Below are 11,689 nucleotides of genomic sequence, written 5' to 3' on the forward strand. Positions count from 1 at the left end.
AAGCCATAAAAAGTGTGGGTGCATGAGAGTTACTGTCTCAGGCTGTGCCACCCAGGTTAGTCGAAGCAGTCTTTGATAGTTCTCCAGATGACGACAATCGAAATTCAATATTTGCACAATCTATCTATGCAATGCCACAAGGGCGGGGGGGGGCACTGATGGTTTGAGGAAGTTGCAGCAGCAGCAGCTGCAGCGGAACTCATAACAGCGCAGCCGCTCTACAGCAGAGAGCAGTCTAGAGCAAGAGAAGCAGGTTTAGGGTTGGAGATCCTCTGCTCTGGAAAGGACCAGTGCGTGCGCCTCGGGACAGGTACCACATCTGCGTTGGCTTATGTGTGTTGGAGGGGAGGAATAGGAATCATCAGCAAAGCTGTGTTTATGACTAGCTTATCAGAATTCAGTCAACATTCCCTATACGAATTAAGATGACAGGCATCTGGCTGAGGATTCATAGTGAAAACAAAGTGTTTGTTCAGGATTTAGCAGCCAGGTGGTCCATCTGAAGTGGAGGAGCAGAAACAAGCCCTGAGCTGACAAACCAATGTCACAAATGCAACGCAGGGCTCACGTTACGTTTTGTGGCAGCTCTCCTAGTTCCTTCTTTAGAAGACTACAGGAGAGGGGTGCCATTTGAACAGAATTGGGAGGTCGCGGGGAGGGCTTGTGAATGTAATTACTTTCCCTGCCCCTCCCCAATAATTTGAACTCTGTATTATCAGACCATTCAGAATGAAAGGTTGTGTGATAAGCTATTAAATATAACACCTCTTCGAGTTAGTTTAGTCTTTCTAAACTCTTTGAGAAAGTTAAATATTTTCCAACTTGGCCTTAAACCAGCGATAGGTGGCTCATCATAGAGGCTGACGTTTTCCTCATATATAGAGCATCTCTACACCAGCCTAAAATCCTGCATTTAAAACAGGGCATTGTGCTTCTGTTATAAATGCAGGATCACAACTGACTCCATTTACACGCGCTTCCTCCCCACCGCCTTTCCCACTCCTTCTCCCCACATCTGCGTCTTCCATTATCTTTCATTGATCTCGCTCTTCTTCTTGCCACTTTTCCTCTTTTCATGGAGAGAACTCAAGCGGAACACCAGGGATAATTTGATAGCTCATTCTCTGCGATCTATTTAAAAATGGAACAAAGGGTGCAGAAGATGCCCTGGAGGGTTATGGTGTCATGTAAAGAGCCTGCGAGGGAGCAATCTCAATTGCAGGATAAAAGTTCCATGTGAAGGAGCTCATAGTCTCAGGCTCAAGTAGTCCACCTCTAATGGACTATAGTCTCTATAGTCTTTCCAAGCAAAACTTGCCTGCCATAGCTTCACACACAGGACTCCTTGTCTTCTCCTCCTTCCTTCTGTTCTTGGTCAGTTTTTTCCCCTTTGTAGCTTGGCCTCATTAGCTGCTCGTGACAGCTGGCTCCCACCTCCTTTGGGAATGCCACAAATAGTTTCAGGTGAAGTAGCGAGGCTAGCCAAATTTCCACCAACACTTGGCCACAGTGCCTAAACCACAGAGTTTAGGTACACCAACTGGTCAGTTATGTTGTTTTCCAAACACATTGCTTTCTTATTCTCAGACCCTCAAAAGAAAGAAGATTGTGTGGTAAATTATTTGTGTGGTAACTGGGCATTACCAGATGGGAATAATGGAGGGAGGCGTTCGGGGGTGGTGGCATGTCTTGACCACCTGCCTTTGGGCTGAAGTCTTAAAAGCTTCCAGAAACAACCGCCTCACCTGAGATGGAGTTCCAGTCCTGAATCAAGTTTCTCTGCAAAGGCCCCTAGCTCTCTAGGCAGATCTATGCTACAGGCTTAATTGTCATTCCCTCTTCCCAGAAGATCCTGGGAATTTTGTGAACTCACATTCTGCGGCAGGAATAGATGGTGCAGATTAGTATTTGAAGACATTTATGCTCTTGATCTGCCTGCTTTCTTTTGGCTCCATGTTAGAGTGTTATTTTGCACACTCTGGGACTTCATCCCCTTCAACCTGTTTGCTATGGACCAGAGAGGAGAGCAGGTGAACATCAAGAAGTGGGTGTAAAGGCAGAGGACACGTGCAAGGAAAGGGGGCTGGGCTGCCAAGGGGGCAGAAGCACCAGCTCAGCAGAGGCTCCTGTTTAAACTGCCTGCAAATTCTCTCCAGTTTCTCAGTGAAGAAGGGGGTTGCTTGTTTTCTGTCGTTTCTCTGTCACCACAGTGGGGCTACGCACTGGCTCTTTATTTAAAATCTCTGCTAGAGTGGGGTTCCATGGCAGCATTCTGCTCCTGTGTTGGCTGCCATGCATTATATTTTGCAGGGCTATAACAGCTGTACAAACCCATTTTCTGGTGGGATTGGCACTAAGCAGGCCATACTCTGTGCAAATGGTCCTGGAGCCACAATTCTGTTTGAGTCAAAGCCTTGTTCAGTTGCCAGTTGGTTCTCTTCTCCCTGCAGGAGCACTTCCATTTTCTGCTTCCTGGTGAAGAAGCCCCATGGCCAGAGTCCCTGAGTGCCAAGACGAGATGATGGACTTCTGCAGGTAACCAAAGATACCTGAGCCATGGATGTTCAGGATCTGAGCCATGTGTTCAGGATGCTCTGCTGTTACTTGCTGCTGCTAATGGCTGCATTATTGCCATGACCTGTACTGACATGGCCACTCAGGTCCAGATATTTCTGGATGATATGGGTTATCTAGAACCATTTCAGTCCAGTTTTCAGCCCAGATATGGAACAAAAAGAGCTGTGATTGTCCTAGTAGAATATCTACAACAGGGGCTGAGCAGAAGGGGCACATCTCTGCCAAACCTGCCAGCAGCTTTGGATACCATAACCACAACACCCTTCTGGAACACCTGGCTGGGATCGGACTTGAGGGCCCTGGCGTTAAAGTGGCTCTGGTCCTTTCTGGAGACGTGGTTCCAGAAGGTGTTGCTGAGGGACTTTTGTGCAACACTGTGGCTGGCCTGTGGCCTCCCTCAGGATTCTGTCTTGTCCCCCATACTGCTGGCATACAAGTGACACTGCCAAGGGAGGCACCCGGGACCCTGCAGCGTTGTTTCACCAGTATATTGCATTTATTCATTTGTAGCATTATTCATGAGTCGCCTTTCAGCCCAAGGTGAGTTGCAATTTTAAAAATTAATCTTTTTTAAAACAAACATAATAACAAATTAGGAACAAGAGAAAAACCATCTTTAAAAAACAGGAAGTAGAAGTAATTACATTTAAAATTATCCAAAAGTAATGTAGAACCCCAAAAAGGGTTTAACAGCCTGCCCAGTGTGTTGGACTGGAACTCTGGATACCTGGGTTCAAGCCCCCACTGGGCCATGAAGCTCACTGGGTGACTTTGGGCCAGTCACTGGCTCTCAGCCTAACCTACCTCACAGGGTCATTGTGAGGATGAAATGCAGAGGAGGAGGGTTGTCTTGGGCTTGGCCTTTAGGCTCTGAGGAGGAAAGGAGGGATATAAATGTAACTAATAAAAATAAATAAATAAATAAATAAATAAAACTAAATTAAGATGAAGCCGGTAAGTCAGGGTGCTGCCACAGAAAAGGCCCTGTCCCATGTTCCCACCAATCAGTCTGGTCTCTTTTGGTGGCAGGATATACAGCAAGGCCTCCAAAGCAGATCTTAGACTAGGGGCAGGTCCACATGCAAGGAGGCCGTCAGGCTGGCTGGCGCCAAACTGATTAGAACCTGACGGACAAGAGCCAGCACCTGGAGTTGCGCTCAGAAGCCGTGGGAAGAGAGGTGGCGCCAGGCCAGCAAAGAGCGCGCCAGGAAGCAATCTGGTGGCACCTCGTGCTCCGCGTGGGCTCGCCTCTGAAACGTGTGCGGAACTTCACCTGGCAGCCAGGTTATTAACCGGAGCTGTTTCTTGGGCGCGCGGGCCCCCTTTGCTGAAACAACTGCATTGGCCTCTGATTTGTTGCCAGGCTCACTTCAGCGGTGCTGGTGATAACTTTGAAAACCCTTCACAGTGTAGGACCAGGATACTTGAAGGAGTACTTCTCCCCACATGTGCCTACCCGCTTACTAAAAATTTTTCGTGGGGGCCCTCTTGAAAGTCCAATGTCAGAGACAGGTCTGCTGGGGAAGCCCACCAGTGCGGGATGGGCTTCACAGGCGTTCCAGTGCTCCCTCCTCAGGGAAGCCAGCCTGGCCTGTTCTTTAATGGTGACTCGTTGTATGGCAAAGACCTTCCTTTTTTGAAAGGCCTTTGGACAATAAACCATCCTAACTCTGCTTTAATCTTGCTGAAATTTTTCCCTCTGTGTATAAAAGGGGAAATGACACACCTTCCTGCATTCTGGATCAAAGTTCACCTTTTTATTCAGCTGATTTCACTCCTTTGTTTGGCACATTTGGTAGGGTGAGCTGCCTTGGAGCGTGATCGGATGCATGTTCAGGCAGAAAGACGCCCGGCGGCGCCCAGAGTGCCCCGCCAGCCACGCGCAGGGCGCCCCTGTGAGCACTCCGGCAGCAGGAATATCTGAAATGAGCGCATACATAGAATTCAGTTACCCTATTAGTGGGAGTCACCTGTGAGTGACAGTTGCCACAAACTGACCCTAACCTGGATATGTTGATGTCAATTCTTTGAAAACGACATCTGGAAATCAGGGTGGCTCTGATACATTTTCAAAGGCACCATGTTGGCCCTTTTTATAATATTTAAACTGTTGAGGCACAATCCAGAGAGAAGGAGGCCTGCCTGAACCACGGGGATTTTAAAAACTTAATTCATTGATGGAGTCCCATTGCCTTCCGTGGGACTGGAGAACACATCACACTTTCTCTCACACAATCCCTTCTGCTGCTTTTCCCAGATATTTTTAAGGAATGTAAATTCCTGCCATGCAGAGAACCACATAAATTCCAGCCTTGTAGAGAACACAGGATTCTCACCCCAAGCTCATTTCTGGAAAGCTGGAACAATCCCACTAGCATCCTCTGGTGCGACCAAGAGCCAAATATAACACATAGTTTAATACATGTGTGGTACATGATACTAGTAGTCATTCTAGTTCTACTATAACAGTGATTCCTTTTGCCATATCTGACTTGCTTGTCTTGCTTGTCAGTTACAGTGCGAATGAGATGCAGTTCTACGAGGCAGACCCGCCTGGCTTGATGAAGGTAATAAGCTCCACCCTGCTGTTTTCTGACCCCAAGACTGGGTGGGGTGAGGATCCAATGGATGCCCCCTGAGCGTGGCTTAGTGAGCACCAAGCCAGAGCTGCAAGACTCTGGATATTGGGTTCCAACAAGGTCTGGACCCCAACAGGGGCCTTTTCTCCCCCTTGGGCCAGCCAGACCCTCCTTCCCAGGCTCCACCACCTTCCTGAGGAGTGCAGTGCCTTGAATGGGCAGCTCCTTCACTCGGAGCCCAGCACTCTGCCTTCTGCACTGCACTGGTGAGCGTGAGGCCCTTGGGGAAAGGGGGGTGGTTCTCAGGGGAACCTCTCTCGGGGCCCAGCTCAGAGAGCTCCAGCCAAAGGGGCTCCTGGACAACACGGCCCTGACGGCTCAGGGTCCGGTCTTGGGTCAGGCTTGTGCTGCTGGTCGCACGGATCCAGCTGTGTCAGCATTCTGGTTGCTGCTCAGGGTCAAGGTCTCTTGCAAAAGACGAGTGTGATCTGTGCCCCACAGACAGCCACCTCCCCTTCACCTCGTGGCCACATCAGCAGTGCCCCGCTGCTCAGTGCCACAAACTTTTGTTAGAGGTCACCATCAAAACTGGACTGCAGCCTTCTGGCCTTTGAGGAATTCATTTGGCACATCCCAGTTTTAGGTTTGCCTTTCCCTCCACACAAGGCATTTCTGTCCTGACCTGCCACAGTGTGTTCATATTCACAAGGAGGAAAGGGGCGTTGGTGTCTGCCAAACAGCCCCTGCAATGCTCCTGAGGGCTCATCCTGCGCTTAAGGGAGCCCTTGCTTGGGCCTGCAAGAGCCTCCCTTGATTTTTCCTCCCCAAGACTTCCTGTCCCTGGGTGGGCAGGAGGGAACTCTGCCGCCGCCGCTCTGGCCACCGAGGCATTGGCGCAGCTCTTCAGGGAGCCGTGGCTTATCAGGAGGCTTCAGCTGGTTTCTGTTTTGCCCACAGAATGCCTTTCCTGGGCTGAGCCATCAGGCTTGCCGCCATCCCCGCGCCTGTGACGTGGGCGCTCAGGTGAAGCTCACCAAGAATACTTTAGTCCAGGGCTTCCGAAAGGCTGTGGTGATTGTGGTTGCGATTGAGAAGATGAAGATGCGCCCCACAGCTGCTCAGCTTTTCACTGATGACGACCTGATGGACCTCCTCAGCACTGTCTTAGGTACAGTATGAGCACCAGATGGCCGCCGTCCCGGCTCGGTTGCTGCGGGAAATCCCAGGGAGGCCTCTCTGTCTCTCCCCGCAGGCAGAGGAGAGCAAGGTGTTCTCTCCCAGTGACTGGCCAATCCCTGACTGAGCAGCCACAGGCACAGGCGCGCGCACGCATGCACACACCCGGGAGACACAGCTGCTGCTCCTCCACCACCACTCCAGGGCTACACGCGGTGTGGCGCACTCTGCGGTGCAGGAGCTCCCCGTGACAGGGCATGGGCACGCACCCCCCAGGAACGTCCGAAACTGCCTGGTACCGAGCCAGACCCTGAGTCTATCCAGCCCAGCACTGTTGGCACTAAGCAGCCGCAGCTCTCCAGGGTTTCAGGCAGGAGCTTTTCCTGGTCCTACCTGGAGATGCTGGTGATTGAACCGGGGACCGTCTGCATGCCAAGCATGTACTACACTGCTGAGCCACGCACAGTGGATAGCACAGTGCAGCCTTATGCATAGTTACCTAGGAGTAAGCTCCATTGGACACAGCGGTGCTTGCTTCTGGTGGCATAGGTTCGACTTGGAAAGCAGAGTGAGCTTTAACAAAAGCCAGCTGAAATGCAGCCTTTTCCTTTTATTTAGAAATGCAAACAATCTTTCAAAAGAGTGTTGCCCCTTTAACTGCCAGAGTAAAGGAGGATCATCAAAGGAAAGGAAAAATGTATCCAGCTTCCGCTTAATTACTTTCCTCCTTCTCCAGCTTCCTCTATGCGAATCTGTCACAAACAATCGTAAAACCTGAAAGGCTCATCATCATCGCTTGCCAGCACAAGAAGGGTCTGTCTTGGGGGCCACAGTGGTGAATGTTTTACTAAAGAGGATGAATAGAAACCAGGGATTCTCCAAACAGGGCCGCTTTGGGGGTGGAATAGGCCTCACGGAGAACATGACCTCTTCAAACACTTCAGGGAGGGAGGGAGCTAATTCCAAGCAAGAATGGGGAGCAGGGGATTTGACTCGCTGGATGTGGAGCTGCAGCAGTGGTGAGCCTCGGTGATGTTACATTTCAGATGAAAATGAATCTCAACCTGGAGCATATTTTTCTTTTCAGAACCAGTGGATTTTGACATCTCTGAATTCACACATGCAGCAGATTCCATCTACCAATTCTCAGAAGACATCTGCTGTGATATCCAAGACATTGACCACAAGTCTCTTGTCTTGCATGAGCCTGCACAGTTGGTGGCCATTCACCTACAAGGTCCCAACATCAGCCACGCAGGTAAGGTCCCAGTTGCTGCCCTTTTCCCACCTATGCCTATTGTTGCTCAGTCCTAGAACAGTGGAAATGAACCCACTTTCGGGACCATTTTCTGCCCAGCATTAGGCCAAACAGAACGCATAACCTCGGTTCTTGCCACTGATATTTTCCCATATTTTTCAGTGAGGCTAAAAATGTCTGTGTATCGCCCAAAAATGGAGGCAGGCACTGAGAAAACCCCCGTTGCCCTGAGCATCAAAGGGAAGAAACTCTATTTGTCTTGCGTGCAGAAAGGAGGGCAGCCAGTGCTGCAGCTGGAGGTGAGTGGCTTCTTTGCACCTGCTGCTGTTCGGAAATAAAGCGAAGGGGAGCCTGAGCAAGGCAATCTTGGGACGGGCCCCTCTCCCTTGGTGACCCGGGGGCGGGAGCACTCAGCCCTTGCGCCTCCACCACTCCTGCCCCTTCGTGCTGCTGGTGCCCTTGCCCTCAGGGATGGAGACTCGGCTGCTTCAGGGTGGCCATGTACCTACAGAGCAGAGGCCCACCGCAGCTTCTCTGGGCCCCCGCCCCCCACACACATCAGGATGCAAACAAATTAAATACAATAAACTCAACATGGATTCAGTTGATTGTTTTGCCCCTCCACACGTCAAACGAGCAGCCTGCTTTAAAATAAACGTAAAGCACAGCATGCTCAGTTGAATGCGCCTTCCTTGCCTTATTTTTTAAAAAGCAACAACATTGTGTTTTTTCAAAAATTGAAAAACTGATCCAGAGAGGAAGGGAGGTGGCCCCATGATGTCATGGTGAGAAAGCGGATCATCTGGCATCAACTGCAGAGAGGAAGAAAGGGATTCCCCAGAGATGTGACCCTTAAGACAGCATCATGAACGGGCGGGGCAGGGGGTGGAATGCGGTTATCCGCAGCAGGCTCAGCCTCAAGTTATGCATGTCCGGATTCACCGTCAGCCCCCATGGATAAGCTCTGCTACCTTGTAATTGCAGTAGCTTCTTAGGCCTAGGGCTCCTTCACATTGAGCTTTTATCCTGCTATTGAGAGTGGTTACTCACAGAAGTTTGCAGGTCCTTTAGATGATGTCGTGAACCTCCAGGGTGTCTCCCACACTAAATGACCTTTATTACTTTTTTAAAAATATTGGAGATACTGAGCTATCAAATTACAGCATTTTAGTTCCGCTTGAGTTCTCTCGTAAAAAAGGAAAAGGAAAAGGAATAAGAGGAACTAGACAACAAGCGCCATCTAGCGGCTGGGTAATGAAACATATGGAAGACTCAGATAAGGGGGGAAGCACGTGTAGAGGGAGTCCGTCGTGATCCCGAATTTAAAATGGAAGCAGAAAGCCCCATTTTAAATGTGCAGTTTTAGGCTGGTGTAGAGATGCTCTCAAACTAGACATGACCTGAAATGCATGGCTGCTACAAATCCATGTCTTTTACCTGCATCTACAAATAAGGTCTTCTTGGAATCATAGAGTTGAAAGGGGCAATTTAGGCCATTGAGTCCAAATGCCTGCTCAGTGCAGGAATCCAGTTGAAAGCATCCCTGTCCAGTCTCTGCTTGAATGCCTCCAGTGATGGAGAGTCCACCACCTCCCTAGGCAATTGGTTCCCTTGTCTGACCGCTCTGACTCTTAGCAAGTTTTTCCTGTTGTTCAACTGAAATCTGCCTTCCTGTAACTTAAGCCTGTTATTTTGTGTCCTACAGTCTTGGATTGAGAACAGGTTGAGGCCCTCTTCTGTGTGATAACCTTTTAGAAACTTGAAAAGTGCTATCGTATGCCCCCTCAGTCTTCTCCATGTAAGGCTAAACATAAAGCAGTTCCTTCAGTCTTTCCTCATACTACATAGTTTCTAGTCCTCAATCATCTTTGTTGCCCTTCTCTGAACTTGTCCCACACTTAACTTGCTAATCAGAATGCCACAGGGCACTTGGTCAAATGCCTTTATGATGTCAAGATATACTATGTCCATTAGTGCCTTTATGATGTCAAGATATACTATGTCCATTAGTGTCATTTCCATGATCTACTAAGGATGTTACCCAATTGAAAAATGAAATAAAATTAGTCAGGCAGAACTTGTTCCTGAGAAATCCATGTTGGCTTCCCCAAATTCAACAACAATAGCAATAAACCACATGCACATGTGGTAGCCAATGACATCTGCGATGTGGCACACTTCTGCCCCAACAACATGTCAATAGCAGAAACAGGGAAGACATGTGGTCTGGTAGTGGACAAGCATTCCAAGTAATATTTCGCTTGACCCCTATTATTACAGCTCATTGTGCTTGGTCTGAGGATCTGCGAGGCCAGAGAAGGGAATCAATCCTGTGACTGCTGCTTATGCACGTTAGGGCGAAGAATTAGTTCAGCCCAAAGGGCGACTCTCGTGTTGCACTCCTGTAGCACCAGCCAAGGCGATCCACCTCCCTTGAAATGAGGGCTTGCGACGAGGAGATGAGTGGCTAGAGGTCCAGGACCGCAAAGCAGGGGTGCAGCATCTTCAGCCCGCAGGGCTCCCGGTCCAGCCCGCGCCACTTCTTGGGGCTCCTCCAGGGTGTGGTCTTGGGCGCCAAGCTCCCCTCTGTTGGAAACCCCGCAGAGGGCACCCCCACTGCGATACCCAATCTGAGTCAGAGTGAAGAGTATGTTATGCTAGTCAGAACAGTTATGTGGGGGGTTGCGGGTTGCAGATGCTGTGTGCACTGGTTGGAGCCATGCCTGGGTCACCTCCCCACCCCAAAACCCACACCTGTCACTTAAGAAAAAGACATTCTTCCCATGTAATCATCAGCCTCATTTTTCCACCTACAGGAGGCCAGCATCCAAGGGGACCTTGACAAATCTAGGCTGGGCCGCTTCCTTTTCTACAGAGTTGTCATTGGAAATCACACGAGGTTTGAATCTGCTGCCTTCCCTCACTGGTTCATCTGTACCTCCTCCAACTCTGACGAGCCTGTTGGCATGACTAACCGGCTTGGGGAAGTCTTCATTGTGGATTATAAGGTCACAAGCCAGTCCTTATAATATGTTTCAATGGTGATTTGGGGCCTTCTAGATCTGAAGCTTGTTATGTCTTGCATTTCCATGGCCTGTACTATGTAAGGTCTTCTTTCTCTGGGAGGGAGCAGAAGTCTCCTGGAATCTAGGAGAAAGCACTTAATGATGTGAGAACTCTTCATAAGAAATTTCCTCACTGGGTCTCAATATTAAAAAAGACGAAGTAGTCTATGAAACAGACTGCCTGCCAAATTCTATTGAATGTGCTGTCCAATTTGTATTGTTTAAAGAGTAAGGGGGAGAGATGTAAAATGGATTATTATAAATGAGGATTTATATTTAATTAATGTATTTATTAATAATTTAATAATTATTTTGCAAGTGTGTCTTGGTTGTTTGAATAAAGTTTCTGGGAGAATTCAAAGTGCTGGTTATGACCTGTAAAGCTCTACATGGCTTAGGACTGGGCTACCTGAAAGACCTCCTTCTCCCATACGAGCCTGCCAGCTCTTAGGAACTCTGGGAGACCTTCTTTCGAAACCGCCACCTTCAGAGACGCGTTTGGTGGCTGCGCGAAAGAGGGCCTTCTTGGTGGCTGTGGAGCCTCCTGCCAAGGGAGGCCACGTTCGCTCCTTCTCTGTTGTTCTTCTGCCACCAGGCAAAGACCTTTACTGTGTAAGTGGATCTGTTGGATTGAATGCTATTTTTATTCTTACTGTTGTGTTTGTTACTGTATTTTAATGCATTTATTTTATTATTGTTTTCATCAAGTTTTATTTATGATTGTAAGCCGCCTTGAGTGCCATTTTTCTTGGTAGAAAGGCAGGGTACAAATAAAATGAATAAATTCAGCCTGTATGAACAGCCGCCCCTATCTGTTTGTGGTTTGCCACACCTCTGTCTGACACACTGCTGAACGTGCAGGATAAAAAGAAAATGGACTCACCACCAGCTCAGCCACCCAAGGAGATGGTGCCAGAATCCCTGGCACCAACGCAACATTGCCAGCCGCTCGATGAGACTGTGCACATCCAGAGATCAGTATGTCTACACAGGCATGCCTTGTCTGAATCAAAGATTGAGGCTGCCTGTTCCTT

At 49.0% G+C, this 11,689-nt stretch overlaps 1 protein-coding gene across 1 annotated transcript; it reads left to right on the plus strand.

Moving 5' to 3' along the window:
* The first annotated feature begins 232 nt into the window (after positions 1-232).
* IL1B (interleukin 1 beta) lies at positions 233-11,459 on the plus strand. Its single transcript, XM_084804254.1, has 7 exons — positions 233-310; positions 2,451-2,535; positions 5,090-5,144; positions 6,114-6,324; positions 7,420-7,590; positions 7,753-7,889; positions 10,407-11,459. The coding sequence occupies exons 2-7, from the start codon at positions 2,489-2,491 to the stop codon at positions 10,617-10,619; spliced, it is 834 nt and encodes a 277-aa protein (XP_084660380.1). The 5' UTR covers positions 233-310; positions 2,451-2,488; the 3' UTR covers positions 10,620-11,459.
* Positions 11,460-11,689: the final 230 nt, after the last annotated feature.

This window comes from Heloderma suspectum, chromosome 6 (genome assembly GCF_057233095.1).
Source record: "Heloderma suspectum isolate Gila_16-S chromosome 6, 16-S_ref, whole genome shotgun sequence".
NCBI lineage: Eukaryota > Metazoa > Chordata > Lepidosauria > Squamata > Helodermatidae > Heloderma > Heloderma suspectum.

Bases quoted from the DNA above. Each gene is read 5' to 3' on its own strand.
- IL1B (XM_084804254.1), top strand. From the start codon at position 2,489: ATGGCCAGAGTCCCTGAGTGCCAAGACGAGATGATGGACTTCTGCAG. The intron at 7,591-7,752 runs GTAAGGTCCCAG...CATATTTTTCAG, and splicing joins TCCCAACATCAGCCACGCAG to TGAGGCTAAAAATGTCTGTG. The intron at 7,890-10,406 runs GTGAGTGGCTTC...TTCCACCTACAG, and splicing joins AGCCAGTGCTGCAGCTGGAG to GAGGCCAGCATCCAAGGGGA.